This window comes from Callorhinchus milii, unplaced genomic scaffold, assembly GCF_018977255.1.
Source record: "Callorhinchus milii isolate IMCB2004 unplaced genomic scaffold, IMCB_Cmil_1.0 Scaffold74, whole genome shotgun sequence".
Classification (NCBI taxonomy): domain Eukaryota; kingdom Metazoa; phylum Chordata; class Chondrichthyes; order Chimaeriformes; family Callorhinchidae; genus Callorhinchus; species Callorhinchus milii.
The window spans coordinates 115,469-139,852 of NW_024704815.1; the positions used below are offsets into that span (position 1 = coordinate 115,469).

Sequence of the window (24,384 nt, forward strand, 5' to 3'; positions counted from 1 at the left end):
ATAATGGGACAACCTGAAGGACCAAAAAGAGAGTACTGGAAATTATAGCAGTTGTATGAAAGGACTGCTAATATAATTGAGGCTATCCTTGTGTTAAATGATGAGGTTGTTGCTTGAAGGGTAACATTGACTGGAGACCATACCCACTGTGACTTTCAGACAACGTAACTAGCTCTGAAAACATTCAAATATTTTGTCAATCTGATCCCCAAATAACCCTTTTCCTTAGAAAGTTATTTTATCTCATTTTTTCTGGCAGTTTTTCTACTCTCACCTCCACCTTTACTGGAGACATTTAGTTCCTTTTTCCTTATATTGTGTTTCATTCCATCTAGCAAATCTGTAAGAAGGATTTCAACTGCCTGTAGTTTTGTCTCTTGAATATTTTGAGTTACCTTAATATTGAATATGTCAATTGGTTTGATCCTTTACTCATGCCCTTAATCTGAAGAAAATACTAATACTAATAATCGTTGCTTTTGATATAGCACTTTTCACATCTTCTCGGTGTCTCAAAGCGCTTCACAGAATAGACTGTAAAGTGAATTGACCGTATATTTGTGGGCGAAAGATCACCGAGGGCTTCAAAATTCTCCTCTGAGAAGTATTATCTGATTCCCAAGTGTCTACTAGAATAGCTGTGGATCTGCCTTTAAGGTTATTTGTGGGTCAACTGACCAAATGAGTGAAGAGACGGCCTACTGCTGTGCTGTTAAGGCTTTGCTTTTTATCAGTAGACATTTACTGCAATCTGATTTATTTTGCCAACTTTCATTAATTCTATGAAGATTTTCAAACTGACTGTTTATTTGTTTGGATTTCAGTGCCATTTCTTTGGTCCTTAATCTTCCCTCCCTCCCTCGCAACTGAGCATACTTTTCCCCCACATGGCTGCACAAACAAGCACTACGTTTAGAGCGTTTTGAAGTGAGACCAGCAGACCCAGTTGATTTTGATTTCCGAACATTGCTCGGTTGCAAGCATCAAACTCAGCACAGACTGATATCCATATCAGGAGGCCTCCAGCTACCCATGTTTGGCTCATTTGTTCATATCAGTGTATAGTAAGTATAGCAATTTATATACCTGTAAATTATTTTAATATAAGTTTATTGAACCAACCTATTTTGAAGATTGAGAAATAATTTTACTGAATCCAATTCATTCAATAGGTGACTGAAACAGAAATGTGTAAATTCAATATACATGTTATTCCGTTATATAATGTATTTGTTTTTGTGGTATTTGTATGTAGATAAACCTAATAATCATTTTGATTTTAAATTTCTGGTCTGTGCCGTAATACCCACTTCACTAAAGGTTTGGTAGTAAAGCCTCTTCTCCAGTGCCTTTACACAGCACCTTTCACATGAGTGCTAGTGTCACAAGCACTCTATCTCAGGCGCTGTCAGCATCACCATCCATGCTTGCCCTGTCCACCTTGTTAAGCCAGTACGGAACCTTGGGGTCTTGTTTGACCCTCAACTATCCTTTCTACCCCACATCTGCGCCATGACCCACTCTGCCTTCCCCCACCTCCGCAACATCGCCCGGCTCCGAAACTGTCTGACACCACATGCCGACGAAACCCTCATACACGCTTTCATTACATCGAGGCTTGACTACGCAAACTCCCTACTTGTCGGCCTCCCCTACTCCTCCTTCCATAGGCAGCGGATCATCCAGAACTCTGCAGCCCATGTCCTCTCCCGCACCAGGCTCTGTAACACTGGCTTCCCATCATCGTAACCCCCATCCTTGCCCGACTCCACTGGCTTCCCATCATACAGAGGATACAGAGGATACAGTTCAAGATCCTGGTTCTCACCTTCAAAGCCCTCCATAGTCTTGCTCCCCCTATCTCTGCGACCTCCTAACTCCCTACCAACCTGCCCACTCCAGTCTGCTTCACAACCCCCGCCTCACCTGCCCCACCATTGGTGGGTGGGCCTTCAGCCTCTCTGATCCACTCTCTGGAACTCCACCCCGCAGTACCTTTGCCTTACCCTTCCCTGCCTCCTTCAAGACCTGTCTCAAGACCCTCCTCTTCATCCGTGCCTTTGATCGCCCTCCTTCCCCGATGCCTTCCACCCTCCCCAATCCCAACCCCCAGCTCGGGTCCGAAACACTGATTTTCCAGTGCCTTGGGATGTTGTTGTTTGGTAGCATGGTGTACTTCCAGTAGCATAGGGTGACTCTCTGCTTGTCGTCTTCCCAACTCTTCCCGCCACAAGTTGCAGATCATTCAGAACGCTGCAGCTCCGCACTAGGCTTTGTGACAGCATGAGCCCCATCTTCGCTCGGCTCTGCTGACTCCCCATCCCCCAGAGGCTAGAGTTCTAAATCCTCATCCTCATTTTCAAAGCCCTCCACCACCTTGCTCCTCCCTACCTCTGTGACCTGCTAACCTAACCCCATACTGACCTGTAAGCTTCCTCAACTCAGCAGGCTCTGATTTGCTCCATGTCCCCCGCCCACCAGCCCACCATCGGCAATCAGGCCTTCGGCCTCTCCGCCGTTACCCTTTGAAACTCCATCCCACAGACCTTTCACCTCGCTCCCACCCTTGCCTCCTTCAAGCCCTGTCTCAAGACCCTCCTCTTCGACTGCACCTTTGGCCACCTTCCCACCCCTACTCTTCCTGTCCTCCACCCCTTATGATCCCAACCCCCAGCTCAGGTCCAAATCCCTGACTATCCAGCACCTTGGGATGTCCTCCCGATATGAAAGGTGCTGAAGAATTGTAATTTGTTGTTGTTGTTGTATTAAATTGCAGGGCTTACAGGATCACCTGTGAAACTGTTGGAGGAGAATTATTTTTTAAAAAATGAAAATGTTACTTGACATCTTGTGATGCTAGTAAGTTCCAGATGCTAGTAACTGTTACTGTAAAAAGGCAACAAATTAATCACTTTTTTTATTTTATTGTCTCATAGGACCCATTTTAGGACCCATACTTTCCAGCCTAATGTCAATCATGAGACGTCAGTTTGAGCTGGACCGTCATTTTGGAACACTTGGTTTACATGATCGTTGATGGACAATCAGTCTGTCTGGTAGGAAAGTACGTCCACAGTTATCACAAGGTATCAATTGGGCCAAGGAACTTTGCCAGGCCGCCTCATTTAAAGCCTCTGGATCATATGAACCTGTACCTGAAAAGATGAAGGAAAAATATGTTTTCATTTTGAACAAACATAAATGTCTGCTTTGTGAAATATATTCAGGAAATATACAACTATTGGAGTGAATAGTTTAAACAAAGAATTTTAGAGCCCATCTGGTAAGTAATGTTAGACTAAATTCTTTTAACATGGCGTAGCTATTTATCTTATATTCCTATTGAAATATTGTAGTGCCAGTACACTGCTAAGACTTTTTGTAATATATTGCCTGACAACAGAAATACAGCATTTCATTGAATCAATCCCTGCAGCAGCTACAAGCAATGTTTGGCAACATCGTTGATTATTAAGTCAGACAAAATCTTTTTTTGGTTGATTTATCTTTCTTTTCTAACTGGTTTCAAGATATCCTCCTTTGATTTAACATTCTTTACAATTTCTTTTTTCATTAAATCTATTTGCGACTTGCTTTACGTCTTTCATTATCTTTCTTCTTTACTTTGTAATCCCTTTTTCTTTTGTCACTTATCCACATTTTTTTATCTTTTTTGACTTTCCATACAGTCTTTCCTTTATTGTTCTTTCAAACCTCTCCCGCATTCGCAAATGTGCCAAGATCTATTTCAGAAGATGATTTGTGGAAGTAGTGATCTTTGCTGAATGGAAACCTTGAGTGGAGACAACAGGTTGATTTTTATTTTCACTTAACATGGCTGCAATGCGTGGTGACATGTGTAGAAAGAACTCTTTGAAGTAAACTTAACTCAGACTAGATCTAGCAGCAGGCTAACAAGTATTAGCAGACTGAGGAGGGATCTGAGGACACATGACAGCAAGCTAAATCAAAACAGAAGAAAAACATTCCATTCTACTTGATTCATACATAGCATTAAGTGTACCTCAATACAAACTTTTTGACACCTTGATTGAATTTATCTTCAAATGAGCTCTGCTGCTTACTGTAAAGTATTTTTTCTGTTCTGAAAATTCACCCAGAGGATTTGTGTTCTATTATTTTTAAGAAGTCTTGTTGCTCTGTTATTTGTACATTTTACTGTAGAATGTGAGCTCTAATGGATCACTGCTGGATTATTCAGAATAAGCTGACTTGCTGGATCTGGTCTGCATCATTGTCTTATGTGCCAGCTGTTATGCATTATTCACCACAGCCAAGAATCTAGGATTGTGTTCACTCTCAACCATATTTTACACTGTCACTCTCTTTCTGCCCAACTGAAATTGGAGTGAATCAAAATGCCATAAAGGCAGGTTTATTGATTAGAGCAACAACTTATATTCATATAGTATCTCTCCATAAAAGGATATCTAAAAGGACTTGACAAAATGAGATGAAATAAAAAGAAGCAAATGTTGTTATGTAGGCAAATGTGATTGTTAATTTGTGCCAGCAAACCAACAATGAGTTGAGCAGCAAATACTATGCATTGTTGGGTGAATTTAGGTGAATGAGGGATACCATCCATGCCAACATAGAAACATTCCCCACTTTTCTTCGGCATACTGGAGGGGATTCTTTAACCTTAAGAAATGCTAGAATCACAGTTAATATTCCATGAGAACCTTATCTCAATTTCTGTTCCAGCACCTGTGGAATTAATAGAAGGATAAAAGTCAAAACTTCAATTGTGTGTCAAATATATATATTTCGATGTATCTAAAACACATTACATCAACCTGAAGTTCTTGTTACAAGGATTATTTGTTACTTGTTGGTAGAGTGAAGGAGAAGGAAGGGTACTGACAATTTTGACAGTACACCTTTCTGGAGTAACTACTAGAGCAGTCACAGCAGCGTTATAATTTATAGTTTGTTTTTAGAGGCGAGTTGTAACCTTGGCGACAAACCGTTAAACGTACAGTATTTACTTCATTGAACATAGATTAGATTTGTGCTAGAATATGTTTGTATTGGCTGCAATAAATCATCAGAGTTTATTTACAGCACGAAGGTTTCAGCTCGTATTTACTGAGTCTAAAGCTCCATTTGTTTGATATTAGTTTGTGAATAATTTTCTCCATCAAAACTGAACCATGTTCTGCATCAGGCGCAAACACAAGTTTGTGCTGCCTGTGATCTCAGCCTCCAAGCCTTCAGCATTTGTGATTCTAATCCTATGTCAATTGGAATTCTTTTCCATATAGTGACAGTTAAAACTTTACACCTACTAACTAACTACTTAAGTGGCAAATTCTGAAAAAGATGAATTTGATTCAATCTTAAATATCATCTTGGACTGATACAATTGTTACAGTGAGAGTCTATTAATACATAGTAAGGAGAAATGTGACACAATTCTTTCCACAAACAGTTATCCGACAAAAAAATGTAAGATTCAGGTACTGAAAGTTGGTCCAATGGTTATTGTGAAGAGAAATCACATCACACTGATTGATAGCCAATATCTAGGTTCCACAATCTCACATGGATGCATATATTTTGTGTCCATTTTGCCCACAAAATTTTGTGTCCATTTTGCCCACAAAATATGTAATCAATTCACTTTACAGTATATTCTGTGAAGCGCTTTGAGACATCTAGAAGCCATGAATAGCGCTATATCAAATGCAAGGATTATTATTATAATCTGCCTCTAATTCTTTGAAGGTCCAGAAGGATTCAAGGGTGGACCATTGGTAACATGAGGTATGCTTTAAATACCATGGCTAATAGCACCATTATGTTTTTGTCAAATAAATTCTGAAGTTGCACATAATCAATCACACGTGAACTCCACACTTGACATTGAAGATACCTTTTAAAGCAAATGAAGAAAAAGATTTGGTTGCTTGGATCCTGTAGTTGCTTTGCATAATTATTCCATAAGAGACAGTAAATTTGGGATAAAGTGCTTCCTGTTTCAAAACATAGTCAAAGTAAAACCATCCGCATTGCTATACTTGGAGGCAGAAAACTGGCTTCAGAATTAAGACTGAATTAAATTTAGGAAATTCTGTACAGAAATACTAAGAAAATAGTGCAAGTCAAAAACCAGGTGGAATTTCTCCCAAACAGCAACAGCCAGCTGAAGTTGCACGTGGAGATTTTGATGACAAATACTGTATAACACTGAAGAAATTCAGTAAAGTGTTGGCAGGCAAACATGACATGACCCTATAACATGTTTCTTTAATTGTTTTGACATAGTCGTCATTGTTGAACTTTGATAGACTGCCAGTGATAAATAGCAGTTTTTCAATTATCTGTAAAGAAATTAACATACATTAGTTGCACAATTGTTTCCTCCAAAAAAAATCAAAAATGAGTCCAATGCTGCTACATTGTGATTTAAAACTAATTTATTCTACACATTATGCAAGATGTACAGTAGTATTTTGCCTGCTCCCAGCTTGTGTTCCTTTACCAGATTGTTTCACTCTTGGAGTTTTTTTTTATTCCTTTCTGGAGTAACTATTAGAGCAGTCACAGCAGCAACAGGATCCCTTTCTGTGTGACTTTGTCTAAGAGAAAGGTCGAGGAATGCTCCTCGTATTGAGATACCATTAATAGCAGTCACTGTCGCTTCAGAGTTAGATGATGCATTGCCTCAGCTGGAGAACTGCCAAAGGCGTGGTTGAAGAGGAGGTATTAAGATATGCCTTGAAGGAGGCAAGAGAGGGAGCGAGGCGAACGGACAGTGGGATGGAGTTCCAAAGGATGGGGGCAGAGGCTGAAGGTGTGGTGGGCTGGGCGGGGGACGTGGAGCAGGCCACAGTCTGCTGTGTGGAGGGAGTGGACAGGTTGATGTGGGGTTAACAGGTCACAAAGGTAGGAAGGAGCAAGACCATGGAGGGCCTTGAAGGTGAGGACGAGGATTTTGAACTCTATCCTCTGGGGATAGGGAGCCGGGCGAGGTGGGGGTGATGGGTTCACAGAGACTGATGCGGGAGAGTTCACAAACTGGAGAGTTCTGGATGATCTGCAGCTTGTGGAGGGAAGAGTTGGGGAGGCTGACAAGCAGGGAGTTGGCATAGTTGAGCCTGGATGTGATAAATGCGTGGATGAGGATTTTGGTGGCCTGAGGGGTGAGGCAGTGGCGGAGCTGGGCAATGTTGCAGAGGTAGGGGAAAGTAGAGCTGGTCATAGAAGGGTAATCAACATTCAGTCCATGCTCCAAACAATACAAACTAGTTTATAATCCACACAATCGGTAACACTACAATAATCACAATTTGGGTCAGTGACTTCACTTAGCTCAGTACTGACCACTTCTTCCAAGCTCTTGTGTCAAAAAAGGGACACGGTCATATCGTCAGTTTTCCTTTTGCGAGTCTAATATTGTACACTAATATAAACTTTGTAAAAACAGACCCTTTGTAATTCCATTCACCATGATGTACTGCCTTGGATAACAATTCATTCTGTTTCAATGATGGATACATCAATTATGAAAGCTATGTGGTTTCATCTTAGGATTCGATACATGGTGTCTATTACTGAATTTAGGTTGCCAAGGCACAATCACAATTCCCTTCCATTCATCACTGAAATGTTCTTTAAAACCAGCAATTAAAGGGCTTACAGATGGTTCTCAATTATTGACTTCTCAGGACATCTCATTGTATGGACATACTTTTTGAAGTTCCATTCACCATAAAGTGTGAATGAGACTAATTTGGTTACATTATTTTGCTTTAATCAAAACCTAGTGTCAAATTTTCTATTCACTTTCTGAATGAAACAAGCTTATGCTTCAAAGAATGAATGTGTATTGATGGAATGAAACCTGTTTGGGAAGAGTTCTTAATTGTTAGGAGGGGACAAACTGCAGAAATATGCAACAACAGAGATGTAAACTGCAGGGAGAGAGAGAAACATAGAGAGAGAGAAAAACAGAGAGAAAATTCATCTTAAGAGGAAGCTTGTATTTCAAAGAGATCTAGACCATGACATTCTGAAAACACATTCAGGAAATCAGTGATCTTTTGTGTTAAGTTTTTTTCCATTTTTACCTTTTATTTAATCCTGAACATTTTGAGTCGTATATATTAAGCTATTTAGTCTTTATTAACTTATTTAACTCTTATAATTGGAAAATATTACTGCCTGGGAGATATTTTCACTTCAAAAGCAAAGGATTGCAAACCAAGTCCTGTGCTTTTCATTGTTGTGTTCAGGCAGTCTGAGTTTGTCTTTTGTACCTATGGAAAATCAATGTTTAGCTGCAAGGTTTAAAACATTAGACCAACTGTGGATGCAGTTGGAAGCAGTAGTCATACTCTAAAAATAAACAACTAAGGAGGGCATTTGATAAGATTAAATCAGAAACACACAATATTGTAATAAAGGGCAATAAGTAGTGCATTTTGATGTGTGGCAATTCTCAAAAGTAACGCCTCCTTTCTATTTTTTCAAAAAATATTAATTGTTAAGTTACAAAACCTAACACAGACACAAAAGAAGCTTTTTTAAATACACCACTGCACTTATTTTTCCACAAAGTCACCATCATGATTTACACACTAGTGTGGAACCAATGCTATCATGTTGTTGTGGTAAAATAATGTATCTTTTGTTATGGAGCCAATGATGAACTGCCTTCTTATAGCATTGTTGTTTTTGAAGTGTTGTCCACCTAGGCCATCCTTCAACAACAACAACAACAAAATTACACTTGTAAAGCGCCTTTCACGTCTGGAGGACGTCCCAAGGCGCTGGACAGACAGAGTTTCGAACCTGAACTGGAGGGGTGGAAGACAGGGAGAGAAGCAGGGAGGTTGAAAGCACAGTTGAAGAAGAGGGTCTTGAGATGCGTCTTGACGGAGACAAGGGAAGGAGTGATGCGGCGGGACTGTGGGATGGATTTCCAAAGGGTGGGGGCAGAGTGGCAGAAGGCCCGCCCGCCATTAGTGGGGCAAGCGAGGCAGGGGACGTGAATCAGGCTGAGCAGAGGGAGTGAGCAGGATGGTAGGAGGTTAGGAGTCACAGAGGTGGGGGGGGCTATGACCATGGAAAGCTTTGAAGGTGAGGACCAGGATCTTGAACTGTATCCTCTGTGTGATGGGAAGCCAGTGGAGTCGGGCGAGGATAGGGTGATAGAGTCACAGAGCCTGGTGTGGGAGAGGATACAGGCTGCAGAGTTCTGGATGATCTGCAGCCTATGGAGAGAGGAGTTGGGGAGGTCGACAAGCAATCAGTTTACAAAGTCAAACCTCAATGTAATGAAGGCGTGTCTGAGACAGCGTTGGAGATGGGCGATGTTGCGGAGGTGGGGGAAAGCAGAGGGGGTCATGGCGCAGATGTAGGGTATAAAGGATAGTTGAGGGTCAAACAAGATGCCAAGGTTCTGGACTGGCTTAGCAAGGTGAAGTGTGCAACCATGGATGGTGATGCTGTCAGCGCCTGAGGTGAGGAGGCGCTGATAGGAGCCAATCAAGAGAGTCTCGGTCTTGTTGATGTTCAACTGAAGAAAGTTAGCTCTCATCCAGGACTTGATGTCTGACAGACATTTTGTCAGGACAGCAGTAGTCCTGGAGTCAAGGGTGGAAGTAGAGAGGTATAGTTGGGTGTCATCTGAATTCATGTATGTTCAGCAACAACAACAACTTGCACTTATTTAGTGCCTTCCATGCAGGGTAGCATCTCAGAGCACTTAACACTGGTGGAGCCTGACTCCGATGGGGTGGGAGGAAGTAGCCATAAGCATGGTTGAAAGGGAAGGTCTTCAGGGGGACTTGAAAAAGGGGAGAGTGGCAAGGCAGGAGGATTGAGCGAGAGATTGAAGGAGCATTGAAGAGATGAAAGTCTTTGGGGCCAAGACTGGGCTGTATGGAGGGTGAAGCAGCAACAACAACGACAACAACTTGGATTTATATAGCGCCCTCCACATCGGACGGCGTCTTAGAGTGCTTCACGCTCTGTGCAAAGCACAATGCATCCAATTCATCCAATGGCTTCTGATGTTCTGAGGCTCATGGAAAGTCATGTGCAAAGTTTCATATTGTCGTAGTGTAGAAGCGCTTTTGGGTTCTCCTTTTACGGTTTTCAGCTTCTTCTTCATTATCAGCTGTTGCTGTTCGCCCACTGCTAGACTTACAGTGAAGTTCAGTTTCTCCACTTTTCACATGATTTCCCCAATGACTTACAGTACTCACAACAACACATAAGTGTCCATACACTTTTATCATATGATAATGAATCTCAATCAGTAAAATTCCCTCAGCTGTGAGAAATTAAATTTCTGCTCTCTGCTTAACACATATATCATTGCTAAGTGCCATTTTTAACTGCTGTCATGTGCTTCTATCTCATAAGAAGTAAACAAACTTTCACAGAAATAGCCGGATATATAAAATAATAATAATAATCCTTACATTTGATATAGCACCTTATCACATTGTTGAAATGTCTCAAAGTGCTGCACAGAATATTCTGTAAAGTGTAGTGACTGTGTTTTGAGGGCGAAATGCGGCAGCCAATTGTGCACAGCAGTGTGCCACAAACAGTTGTGGATTGAGTGATCAAATTATTATTTAATTTTTGAAGGGATTATTACCCCTGAAAGCGATCCGACAATCGACTAACAAGCAGGTTCCTACTTACTGCTAGGTAAACAGAGGCATGTGGAGTAAGGAAAAGCGTGTGGAGCAAAGAAAGTAAGGTTTCGCCCCGAATCGAACATGGGTCCTCTTGCTTGCAGGGGAGCGCTCTGACCAATACATTATGGGACTCCACAAGAGTACCTTGTGTACGTTTTTCATAACTGTACCTCTTCCAGTTCTTCACAAAATAAATTGGAGGCATTACTTTTGGGGTGTCCCCCTTATATGTACACATCTTGTTTACGCTATTAAGTCATCTGCATCTCCTTGAAAACTGATCGGGTCAACGTAGCTAAATTCAATTGAAAGAGTCTTGAACATTTAAGTTATACATTGTAACCGATAGCCTTAGGCAATAGTATCAATTGTGGCAGATATATTTTCACTCTTCAAATCATATTATTTTTTTCCTCACCTCCTTAAAGGATTAATTCTCTCTCTCTCTCACAACGGGAAAGGAGGCTGGGGAATGTAGCAAGGTGTGAGTAGCATTGTCATGGCCTTATCGCCTTAGTTGCTTCCTCTTTGCTTGCCAATCTATCAATTTATCTATTCAGCACTCGCCTTGCAAGTGAGAGGACCTGAGTTTGATTCCTCGGCAGGGCGAAACACAGGGCAAGTTTCCTTACTCCAGACGCTTCTGTTTGTTTACCTAGCAGTATGTAGGAACCCGGTTGTTAGTCGAGTGGCATATGGTGTTTCCGGGGGTAAAAATGCCTTAAAAAAAATAATAATTTGGTCACTCAATCCACAACTGTTTGTGGGACACTGCTATGTACTGCTGCAATCAATATACAATCAATTCACTTTACAGTGTATTCTGTGAAGCACTTTGAGATGTTTCGAAGGCGTTATGTAAAACGCGGGGATTATTATTATTATTAATTGCACTATAACTTTGTCCCAATCTCTTTTTCTACTCTAGCTTCTCTGACATTCAACCAGTACTTCCTTTTATTTCTCATCATAACCTCATTTACCAATGCCTGCTGGGCCACAACAGAATACTAAACTTTCCTCAGATTACTTTTTCTTAATCTTGCTCTTCTGTTTCTACCACATAATTCTTCAGTTCTTGGTGTGACATGTACTGAAGTTTTTCATCTTGTTGAGACACTTATCAGGTTGCGATCCTTTGGCTCCTCTTTTACAGCTGTATCATGAAGTAGTGAGGCATACTTAGCATTAAGGAACAACGCTGCCCTTCTCAGAAGGTGGTGTTCAATTATTATAGCAATTAAGCCACATTCTCTTTAATGTACCATGCTAAATGTCAGGGGAAATGTGCACCTTGGGTTTCAAATGCAGACAGCAAGAGAATGCAGATCAAAATCTTTCTGACATGTTACAGCTCACTGATTCTATTCCCAATGGGCACCAGACTATTTTGCTGTGTAAATACAACAACAGATTGGAGCCGAAGAAAATCTTCCCAAGTAATAAAAACTTAATTGCTGCTCAGTTTCAGAGTTCACTCTTTACAATGCTAGAGAGATGTGGGAAGCTTGCCAGTAATAACCCACAAGAGTTGCAAGTACTTAATCAAGATCTGAATGTTTATTATGTCAAGTGTGTATCAGCAATCTGTATAATTTTAGAAATTCTGCACTCAACCTTCATTCACTAGTTTTGCTGCCTGTGGAACTTTGTCCCTTTTATTATACAGTAATTCAAATGCAACACTACTTTGCACCCAACACTCGTTGAACTGCAATTCCTATTATTTGTATTAAAATGGAAAGAAGTCAGTCTTGTGGATACATTAATGGCAAATAGTTGAAATTGGGAAGATTACCACATTGGGGCTGAAAATGTCTTATCAGGAAAATCATAGAATAAATGGAGCCTTTCATCCAATAAAGTGCTCCCATATGTGAAGTGAATCTTGAACTTAGCTTATGTCTTTCATGTAGGATGAAGCACTTCATAAAGATCAAGTATTTCACATTGACTCCCCATAAGAACTCAACTCCAACTTAAGTTCACTAAAAGCTAAATATTTGCAAGTTCACATACTGTATATGGTTCCTGGAAGAGAATATCTTTATGTCCTGAGGTGTTTTTTCTAGTCCATGACATCATTTATGCTAGCATTTCTCCAAAGTTACCATTTCAAAGTTATATGAACTGTAAACACAGACCAGATTTTTAAAAAAAAACTTAATCTTGAAATGAACACAATGTACAGTATTAATAAGCACCTCCACAGGCACCTCTGTTGAAAATATATTTGAGGTGTTTTCTTTCCATTCTTTCCATGAAAAAAAGGTTTGTCTACCCTCCTTAATGATACAAGTTCCCCATATCTTGTATTATTACCTAACCTATAAGCAACTGACACAAATCCATTACTAGGGAATGTGCGAGAATAGCAAAATACATTATCCTTCGATTTTCCCTTCCTTATAATATTTAATTGTCAAACCTCCATTTAGTATCAGCCATTTGGTAGTTCCTGTATAATTTAAATGAATATGATTTTTTTTAAACCATTAACTTTAGTTCCGATTTAAGGATGCATCTTGTTGAATTGAATGTTTTACCAATTAATTCAAATAGCACCCCCAACACACATGCACACCTTTTAAAAAATACAATAAAACAATTTAAGATTATGAGCTCAGATTTCCACCTACCTGTTAAAGACATGACTGCAACTTTCTTGGGTTCAGGCCTCTGTAAATGCTTTGGAAGCTTATCATTCTCAATGTGCCATTTTTTCAAACACTGGGGTTCATGGATACTTATAGATGTAGTTCCAAACTCTCGGCCGCAAATGTAACAGATAATTGTTGTTGGGCGTCTCGCTATTCGTGGCTGGAGACAATATCACTTAATTTTAGGCCTGAAAACTGGTGTGACAAGTCAATAATAATAATAGAATATAGAACTTTCAAAGCTTAATATTTGTGATATGGGACCAGCAAAATAATATAAATTTTGATTCTCCACAAAGTTGAATAAGAGAAATACAATTGCAAAAAACGAGTAAACATGGAACAAAATTTTGATCTGATCTTCACAATGGTTTTTAACAATAATACAAATATTAATTATTAATCCTACAAATTTGAAGTTTATTTCATTCAGCAGCCCAGAGAAATACACTTCACCAAATGAATAAAAAAACATGATTTTCATCCTCTTTTGCTGTTTGTGCTTCGGTGCCACCCACAATATTTATTTTTCCATAGCAACTGAGAGGAATGGTTACATGTGGCAGTAGCGCCTCATCTCTCCAATTGAATATAAACAAAATAAAAATTGGGCGGTGGGAGGATTTGGTACCTGATAAGGTTATTGTCCCCTATTAGATAATGGCAAACAATCCATTCCTTACTACCTAGTCCTTACACTGATTGATTTATGTTTAGCTGTCAACCATAGCAACAGAAGCATAAAATAATACTATGGCTACAATCTCTTGACCTTAAGTGTGTGGCTCAGCTGAATACATCACATGGAGTACCTCTTGTTTTGCTGCCTAAAAAGGGCTGTTTTCCTGTCTTAGCTTCATGACTCTAAAATCTTGCACTGCTATTAATAGGGGTATTTTATATATTGCTTCTTATATTTAGCATTATGCACTGTGGAAAGAATAATACCATACCACTATACAGTGAAACAAAACTCATCCCTGGGTGGAAGAATAGTTGAGACCATTAGTTTAGAATTTTGTGTATGGTTTCTCATACTGCGGCTAAAACTGCAAATGCTTCTGATGATACAGAGATGCCCCACGGTTTGAATATAATGCATCTATAAAAACAAATCTCTGTGAGAATTTTGAGTGCCAATTAGAGACAGCCTATACAACAGAATTCATAACCATTTTATAAATGCTAAGTAAGTGGTTGTCTATCAGCTTTAAAATGCCCATTGTATTGACCCAGGAAATTATCTATGCTACTTAAAGCCTTTTTATTTACAAAGAAATGAACTACCATTGAGGGCAAAAAGAGAAAACCATTAACCTGAGGTTTACAGCAATGATATAGAGTGTTACAAGTCATGAAGCCAGAGTCAATAGTTCGCCAATAACAGACTGAATAAACCAGCATTCAGTATATGTTTTATTATACCCTTGAGTGTGCTAAATTTATTCAGAAAGTTAAATCTGATTTTGTCTGTTAGGGCTTTCCTTTTGTGATTTCAGTTGGTGAAAAGTTAAAATCTAAACATTAATGAAAGAAAATTATTTTCTGACTTGTGTCAGATTTTCTACTACAGCCTTTTCTGAAGTGAAGGACCCAAAACTGACCCCAATACTCTAGTTGCGGCCTAACCAATGATAATTTAAAAATCAGTGAAACAGAATAAATTTCAGCTTTTAACTTCCTCTTTAGTGTCATTTATAAAATAGTTGTATATAAAGTGGTACGGCACTTGAAATTGTGGCGTGAATGCTTTTAATTGACAACTCTGTTTCTCAGTTATTTACTTATGTTAAAGCACTAGTGAGACATAGAGGCTGATACAATGATGTTAACAGTGCATACTGTGTTAAATTATGAGAGTATAACATCATAAACCATGCTGGGTTTTACACACAGGGGCATGGACAACAAAGGTAAAGCAGTAACGCTATGTTTGTACAAATCATTGGTTAGACCACAACTGGAGTATTGCATCCAGTTTGGGGCCCATCACTTCAGAAAAGGCTGTAGAGGGGTGCAGAGGAGGCTTATGAGAATGATTCTGGAGATAAAGGGCTACAGTTATGAGGATCAAATGGAGAAGCTGGATCTGTTTTCATTGGAGCTGGTGAGGTTGAGTTGGGACCTGCTTGAGGTGTACAAAATTATGACAGGGTAAATAAGGGGAAAGTTATTTCCATTCATAGGGGAGCCATTGATGAGGGGACACAGTTACAAGATAGCCACAAGTGAAAGGAGAACTTGGAAGGAATTTTTTCACCCAGATAGCTGTTGGGATGTGGAATGCCATGCCGAGTAGCGGTGAATGCCAGAGTCCACTGTAGCTTTTGAGAGGGAAATAGACAGGAATATGAAAGAGAGGAGTTTGAAGGGATATGGCAAGAAATCAGGCAGTGGGCTTGAAGTGATATTCTTGCTCTGTGAGCTGGTGAGGTCTTGAATACACAACTATTGTTTGCTCTGAATTGAAGTAAAGTTTTGGTGTTTAATAGGTTTGCTTTTGTATTGCCCTAGACGTAAGCAGCCTTTATCCAGTTTTACTGATTATATCTCTTGTCACTTGTCAACCAACTCAACTTTCACTTCCATTACTGACTTGAGCATTTGATATTGATTTTACTTCTATAAATGTAGCAATTAAGGATGTGGAAACGTTTCACTTTAATATAAGCTATCTATTACAAACACCATTAAAGCACTTACTGAACTGTAATTCGAACTTGACTGAGGTGATGTTGATTGTGAAGATGACATGCTTCCATCTTTTGGTTTGCAGCTTTTCTGATGTACAATGAGGCGATCGGGTAGAAATGTTCGACCACAGTTTTCACAGGGTACATACTGGGCAGTTACACTTTCCCAAGCTGCTTCATTTAAAGCTTGAACGTCAGTTGAACCACCAGCTTTCAAAGCCTGTGGCTTTATCGGTTCAGGTCTTCTTTGGTGTTTTGGTAGTTTATCATTCTCAATATGCCATTTCTTCAGGCACTGGGGTTCATGGAAATCAATTGACTTTGATCCAAACTCTCTCCCACAGATATAGCACACTCTGAAGTTCTTTGGCATTGCTGTTTATCCCCCCAAATTATTTCACTTCAGAACTACTGAACTATTGTTTGAAGGAAGATTTCTTCCCCATGGTACAATTGTTCTTTTAAATCAAAAATTAAAGAATTTGAAGCTTTAAAGGAGGATATTTTTGAGAAAGAAACAATCTGTGGAACTGAAATAAAGTTGTATCATTGAGAATTAATCATTTATGCAATTACTACATATCTATAATATATAATCACCACCACCTGCTCCGTCAACCCCACCCCTATTATATTACCACCACTATAACCCACATGAAGCCTACCATCTGCTCCCTCAACCCCATCCCTATCCCTCTCCTTATCTCCCAGTTCCATCTCCTCACCTCTTTACTCTCAGACCTCCTCAACCTCTCCTTGTCAACTGGCACTGTTCCCAGCCCCCTAAAAACAGCTGTCATCACCCCAATCCTAAAAAAAACCTTCCCTGGACCCACCCCTACTCACTAACTACCGCCCCATCTCCAACCTCCGTTTTTTTTCCCCAAGGTCCTTGAAAGATTTGTTGCTTCTCAGCTTCGCTCCTTCTTCTGCTGCCACACCCTTTACAAACCCCGCCAATTGGGTTTCCGTGCAACCCCCAGCACGGAAACAGCCCTGGTCAAGGTGACAAATGACATTCTGTCCCTCTGTGACCAGGGCTCCCTTTGTCTCCTCGTCCTTCTCAACCTCTCTGCCCCCTTCGACACTGTGGACCACTCTATCCTCCTCCACTGCCTCTCCTCTTACCTCAACCTTCAAGATTCTGTCCTTTTTGACTTCAAGATCCTCACGCACATGTTCAAATCCATTCACTCCCTGGCACCTCCCTACCTCTCCGACCTCCTCACTCCACAATCCACCAGCCAGCGCCTCCACTCAACTGCACTGGCCTCCTGCTCATCCCTTGCAACTTATGCCCCACCATTGGAAGTTGTGCTTTCAGCCACTGCGCCCCAAAACTCTGGAACACTCTCCCTCAATCCCTCCGCCTTGTCCCATCTCTCCCCTCTTTCAAGCCCCCTGAAAACTTTCCTCTTTGACTGTGCTTATGGCTACCTCCCACCGCCCACCTTTCAGAGTCAGGCTCCACCACAGTTAAGTGCTCTGAGACACTACCCTGCATGGAGGGCGCTATATAAGTGCAAGTTGTTGTTGTTTGTTGCTGTACTAAACAGAGCCAGAAATGCTTCTAACTCAGACAGTCTGACATGTATACTCACAGTGTATTATATGTGTTAGCTTGGCTCAGTGGTTGCACTCTCACATCTGAGTCAGAAGGTTTTGGGTTCAAGTGCCACATTGGGACTTAAAATCACATAGTCTAAGATAAAATTTCAATGCGGTGCTGGCAAACTGAGGTCTCATCTGCCTTTTCAGATGATGTTGAAGATCCCATGGCATTAGTTGAAAAGAGAAGGGAGTTTCTCCTGGTATCCTGGCCAACAATCCCCCAAATAAAATTGATCATTCACTTCATGTTTGTGGGACATTCCTGCGTACAAATTGGTTGTCATGTTTTCCCATAAATACAGTCACTCTACTTAACAGTAACCCCTGTGATCCACTTTGAGACATCCTCCTGACGTGAAAGGCGCTATACCAAAGGATTAATACTATATTTTAAAACTGTAGAAAAAGAAATGGAAATATAACTATATTTCAATAGATATACATCTTTAATTAATGCAGTTTGTGCATATTTAGCCATGTGATCTGCAAATAATAAGGTGTTTTTACCTGATTTAGTTTAATTCTAGTGTTTTAAAAAACGGTATAACCCGAAACTATTTGGAAGTTTGGAAGGTATAAACCGGCAACTTGAATGCTTGGCTTTACGTGTGTACATATTTTACTCACCTTAGAGAATTCCATCTTCATGTCATCCCCTCAGGTCCCCCACAGCCACAGTGCCCACAGCGCTGAGCTGCGCTGAGGCTGGTGCCTCCTGCTCTGGACAAGCGATAGTGTTCCACCTCAGCCATGGCAACGGCCTGCGTCACCCAGCAACGTGACAACAAAGCGCACGTCAATCATCCACCTGACAGCGCTCTGGGGGGGTTGTAGGAGCGACTGAGTCAAGGCTGAGGTCTCCACTTATACCTGGTGCAAATTCCATTCCTTTCACAAAACTGGCAATGCTTGTTTGTCTCCTTTACGCTTGTTGTCTGGTCCTTGACCAAGTCCGCTTTCTTCCAGCTCCACTATATTGCCTCTCTCCATTCCTACCTCACCCCCACTGCAGACAACAATGCATCCATGGCTTTGGCACCTGCAGATATGATTTGTCCAATGCCTCCTTGCTTGGATAGGTGTTGATTCAATCTGTCCAAAAGAGTTATGTTCTCCCTTTACAGCCTGCAAATGCACAGGTTATACACTAAGAAATACTACAAAAACTCGAGGTTTATACACGGGTGTCATCCTGGCTCAGTTAGGAGCGCTCTCCTCTCTGAGTCAGGACTTTGAACTCACAACCTAGGCTGACACTCAAGTACAGTGCTGTACAGGGGTTGTGTGGCAGTTTTAGAGGTGCCGCCCTTCAGATCTGCCTGTTCAGTTGGAAGCTAAAAATCCCTTGGCACAATTCGAAAGCGAAGGGAGTTTTTCCTGGCATCTTGGTCAACAACCTCCCAGATAATATTGGTAATTTTACTCAAGGTCACATCTGTCTGTTCAGGTGAACATTGAAGATCGGGTGGGCCAGAGGGGAAAAAAAAAATTATCCATTCATTTTATGGCAGTTTGTGGGACATTGCTGTGCGCAAATTAACTGCCACATTTGCCTACCAAATTCACATTCGCTAGACTTCACAATAAAATCCTGTGAAGCGCTTTGAGGCATCATCCGATCTGAAAAGCACTATACCAAATGCAAGGTTTTTTTATTGTATCTGATTATTACAGGTGTGAAAATTAAAATGATGCACTTAACAAAAGCAGAGCAAAGTAGCAGTGTCATGAGTGTGATCCATGCTGTGCTGTCTGTGTAAACCGGCTCAGGCTACACAGAATAAAATCTTCGTGGATCACGTCAGAATAGCCACAAAAGCCTGTGCAGTATAAACAGACACTTTGGCGGAATAGACTTTCACTGAAAATTTCCACCACATTGATTCAGTTAGTTGTTCTACATGAAGTAGCAACAGCGTAACTCAGTGGTCAGTATGTGTACTGAGAGCTGAAGTGCTTGAAAAATCTGTGCAGTGAATTTGTGTTTGTTTTTTTAAAACTGATCACCTTCATCAAATCTTTCTGCCTTATTATATAAGGCAAATTCTTATTGTGTTGTAATGTAGTTATTAAAACATTTTTGTTTTTATTCAAATTGTTTATTTCCCTGTATTTAGAATTAGTTGAGGAAGCTCAGAATTGTCGTAAAATAACCTCAGTTGGACTCTTAATGACTGGTAGCTTTCAGCTCAATAACAACTTCAGCAACAATCCTGCATTCTTTTACAAAGCTGGATTAGCATATATCTAATAACCAGTGGGATAGAGGGATTCTAACATGTTTGTTTACTATCAGAAAGCAAATTTAAGATGTTAAATGATCACCATTCTCACCTTATCTTTGTCTTAAATTATCCTAAATCTTTCTGCTTTTATTGCATTATATAAGTCTATCTCCACACTTTGGAACCAATAGAGTTTTGCAATATATATGCAAAGATCTTAATTCAGTTCTAATTCTGCTTTAAAATTGAAAAATAATTCCTTGTAAATCATGTGATTGTGTTATTTTGCATCACTTACTTCATTAATAGCTACTCAGAGGTTTAAAACAATGTCATTTTAACTCTTATTTTATCTTTACATACTACTGTTTTCATTTCTGGTGACTACAGCATATACTATAAACAGTGCTTATAGTTTGGTGTGACCATAAGGTTGTAGTCAAGTCCAGGATGAGCCTTAACTTTTATCAACTGAGTTCTGACAAAACTGAAGTCATCCTGTTTGGCTCTTCCTCGACCCTACTCACCCATGTTTCTGACTATCATATAATAATAATCCTTGCATTTGTTATAACGCCTTATCACATCTTCGAGTCACCTCAAAGCGCTTCACAGAATATAATGGAAAATTAATTGACTGTATATTTTGTGAGCAAAACGCAGCAGCCAGTTGCGCACAGCAGTGTCCCACAGATAATCATGAATTCAGTGACCAAATTATTATTAACCTACGAGGCAACCCACTTCAGATCATGGACCTAATGTGCAATTTTTGTCCACCCTCATGTCTCCTTTAATAATAATAATCCTTGCATTTGATATAGCGCTTTTCACGTCGGGAGGACATCCCAAAGCGCTTCACAGAATAGACTGTAAAGTGAATTGACTGTATATTTGTGGGCGAATGCGGCAGCCAATTGCACACAGCAATGTCCCACAAACAGTCGTAGATTGAAAATGACCAATTTATTTTTTTATTTAATTTATTATTGTTTAAACTTGTCATATGGTCCTTGACCAAGTCTGCCTTCTTCCAACTCCACAATATTGCCTCTCTCCATTCCGACCTCACTCCCACTGCAGACAAAATAGCATCCATGGCACCTTCAGATATGATTTGTCCAATGCCTATTTGCTGGCCTTCCCAGCTCAACCCTTTCCAAGCTCCAGATTATACAGAGCTCCACAGCTCTATCTCATGCCAGCTACGATGAACTCATCATTCCCATTCTTCTGGCTTCCCTGTTTCTCAGAAGATTGACTTTAAGAAGCTTATTATGACCTTCAACGTCTTCCAAACTCTTGTCCTGTCTCTACTCCTATGAACTCCTCCCCCCTCCACTCCCCCCCCCCACCCCATCTCTTACCCTACTCTGGATCCCATTTCACCTTTGTGAAACTTCCACCTTAGAAGCATTTCCCTACATGAAAGGTGCTATATAAGTATAAAGTGTAATTTAATTTCTGAATTCAAATTAATAATTGCAGAACATGAACTTCATTCATATGGTTATCAGGTCACCAAAATTACTAGAAAAAGCCTCAACCTTATTAGTATACTCAGAATTAATAATTTAGAATGCTAAAAAAAATTCTACCTGGGTCAAGATTTAATCCATTCATGTAATAATTCAGAGCATGTGTAATTTGGCGAATTCTTAACTGAAGCCATAATTTGAAGCCATTTTTTCCAAGTTCTTTTAAGAGTTACAAAAAACTGACTTCAAAGTTAAGATTCAGTTCAACAATTGGCCAAATTCTAGATGCTCCAGAATGCTAAAATATTAACAGAGTAAATCTATAATAATAATCCTTGCATTTGATATAGCATTTTTCACGTCGTCTAGATGTCTCAAAGCGCTTCACAGAATATACCTAAAGTGAATTGACTGTATATTTGTGGGCGAAACGCGGCAGTCAATTGCACACAGCAGTGTCCCACAAACAGTCGTGGATTGAAGTGACCAATTTAGTTATTTTTTCTTGAGGTCTGATAAATGGTTTGATTCAAGAATCAAGAGTGCTACCAGCTAGCCATTGTAACTTGAGCATGCCCAAACATTTCACATAAGTCATCATGGCCAAAACAAAAACACTTGCATAATTTTTCCCCTGAAACACCAATGGTCTATCTTGATAGTTCCCCTTTCAGCTTCTGCTACAGACACCTAATTACCAAATAAATAAAATTTACTGTTACTGCATAGATTATCATTAAAAAAAATCTAGACCTAGGTGGAATTTCTCCCCGTATGTAGTTACCACATAAAAACAATTTACAATAAATGTTGGGTTTCAAATCAAAAAGAAATGAATTGTTGTAGAACTATTTCCCTGCAGGTGGCCTGACAGCCTCAAATGATGTATAGTTGTATTTATATTCTTGTTCAATTGAAAGGCATGCAAAGGATACTTGATGGTATAAGATAGTGATTAGGGAATCTGAAAGGCAATTTAGGAGGAACAACTTCACGCAGAAGGTAGTGAGATTATGGAATTCACTACCTGAAGCGGTGGTTGAATCAGATAGTGATTCATTCAAGAGGAAGCTGGACCTTCACATGAAGGGAAGGGAATGAAAGAGTATGAAAGGGAATAAGGAACGAGTGAAGACTTCTATGGAGTATAAACACCAACATGGTTGGGCCGAGTGGCCTATTTCTGTGCTGTACATTCTTTGTAAATCTTTGTAAAATGAGACTAAGCCATTATTGGGTTGGAAGCAGTGCCAAAGCCTTCCAGCCCAGTTATTGCAGGATGCAAGCGTTCACTACATTTTACTATATATATTCTGTGAAGCACTTTGTAATGTCTCAACAATGTGATAAGCCGCTATATCAAATGCAAGGATTATAAGAATTATTTAACCACTGATACTTTTCGTTCTGTATGGATTACTGGATCAGCTTTGAGTAAAACAAAAGTAGTTTATTAAGAGGTATTCATAAGCAGTCAATGGTCTGCATACCAGGCTGGAATCTCACCCAATAAAACACACTGGGGTTGTTCTTGTTCAGTAGGCTCCACTGGGCATTCAGTTGAACAAGACTTAAATCAAATAATTAAAATCAATAAAGACTGCATAACAATAACATCTTTTACTACCTAGAGAGAGAGAGCTATGTGTCTGTAAACAAATAAAGGGTGAGTTATTGGTTACATGCATACTATCCATCAGGCAGCAGGCGCTAGTTTTCTCATGATAATCTTTAGGGGAAATTACAGATTAGTCATGGTAAAAATGTTAGAAGTTATGGATGTGATTCTACTGGGATTTTTGTAACTTTTGAAAATATACAATACAAGAAATTCAATCCTTCGAATTTTTTTCTATCAAATTGTGAAATATTGTAGTAATTAAGGTGATTGTTACAATGAAGTCTCTCTATTTCCTGTCAGCTCTCACTGGGAGCAGGGATTCTTCCCACTCCTGCAATCTAACGCCTCACAGGTAAGGTTATAGCTGGACAAGCGGTAGGATGATTGTCCAACAGTGGCAACCTATGCGGTTTTAGTTGATTAAACTCCACCATACTCTGGTGTCTGGGCTTTTGTCAACCTACACATTATACTCTCCAAAATTCAGTCAGCAAGGTTCCTCCAGGGAGAGAACAAACATTCCACGCTAGAGAGAACTTTCCATCTTTAGGTGGCATATATTTGTAGAATTCTCATCCTGGTATGGATATTCAAGCTTGGTGATGCATCTCCACATGTGTTCAGTTACCCAGCTGATCCAAACAAAAAGCTCTCAGTTATACTCAGTTAATCTCCTGTTACATTGTCAGCTCCTCTACTTAGCGAGTGGCAGCTACACATCTTCCACTCACCTCCATTGAATTCTCTCTACCTCCTGTCAGCTCTCACTGGGAGTAGGGATTCTTCCCACTCGTCTCTGGTAATCCTGCAATCTAATACTTCAGGGATAAGGTTATAGGTGGGCAAGCGGCTGGAAGATTGTCTAACAGTGGCAACCTATACGGTTTTAGTTTGTTGCTTACCTTGCTGTTTCCTCATTCATTCACCCAGTCTCGGATCCAATCTTGCACTTAGCTGTCGTCTCCGCTCCGCCACTCAAACTCTGTTCTCCTACCTTACCCATCAGCTCTGCTCCAATCTTAAAATAACCCTTTTCCCCTCAACCTCCCTGGGCTCTCCCTCAGACTCACCAATCGAGTGCACAATCTAGATATCCAGATCAATTCCCAGCTGTCGTTCCTCCCCCACATCCAGTCCCTGACCAGGACCGTCTTCCTCCACCTCTGCTACATTGCCCGCCTCCGACCGTACCTTACCCCAAATGCAACTGAAACCCTTGTCCATACGATTGTCACCTCTCGCCTGGATTACTCAAACGCACTCCTCGCCAGTTTCCCCAGCTCCGCTATTCAAAAGATCCAGCTCGTTCAGAACTCTGCTGCCACCCACATACTGACCCACACCAAACTCCGTACCCACATCTCACCAGTTCTGACCAGGCTCCACTGCTCCCATCACCCAATGGATCGACTTC

At 40.3% G+C, this 24,384-nt stretch overlaps 1 protein-coding gene across 1 annotated transcript; it reads right to left on the reverse strand.

The window, feature by feature from the left end:
* Window positions 1-2,908: 2,908 nt before the first annotated feature.
* LOC103182347 (zinc finger protein 474) lies at window positions 2,909-18,357 on the reverse strand. The gene is made up of 4 exons (XM_007899326.2): window positions 18,274-18,357; window positions 16,046-16,565; window positions 13,322-13,502; window positions 2,909-3,155 (listed from the first exon to the last, which is right to left on the reverse strand). Exons 2-4 carry the CDS (start codon window positions 16,406-16,408, stop codon window positions 3,004-3,006), a joined length of 696 nt encoding a protein of 231 aa, XP_007897517.1. The 5' UTR covers window positions 16,409-16,565; window positions 18,274-18,357; the 3' UTR covers window positions 2,909-3,003.
* Between the last annotated feature and the right edge of the window lie 6,027 nt (window positions 18,358-24,384).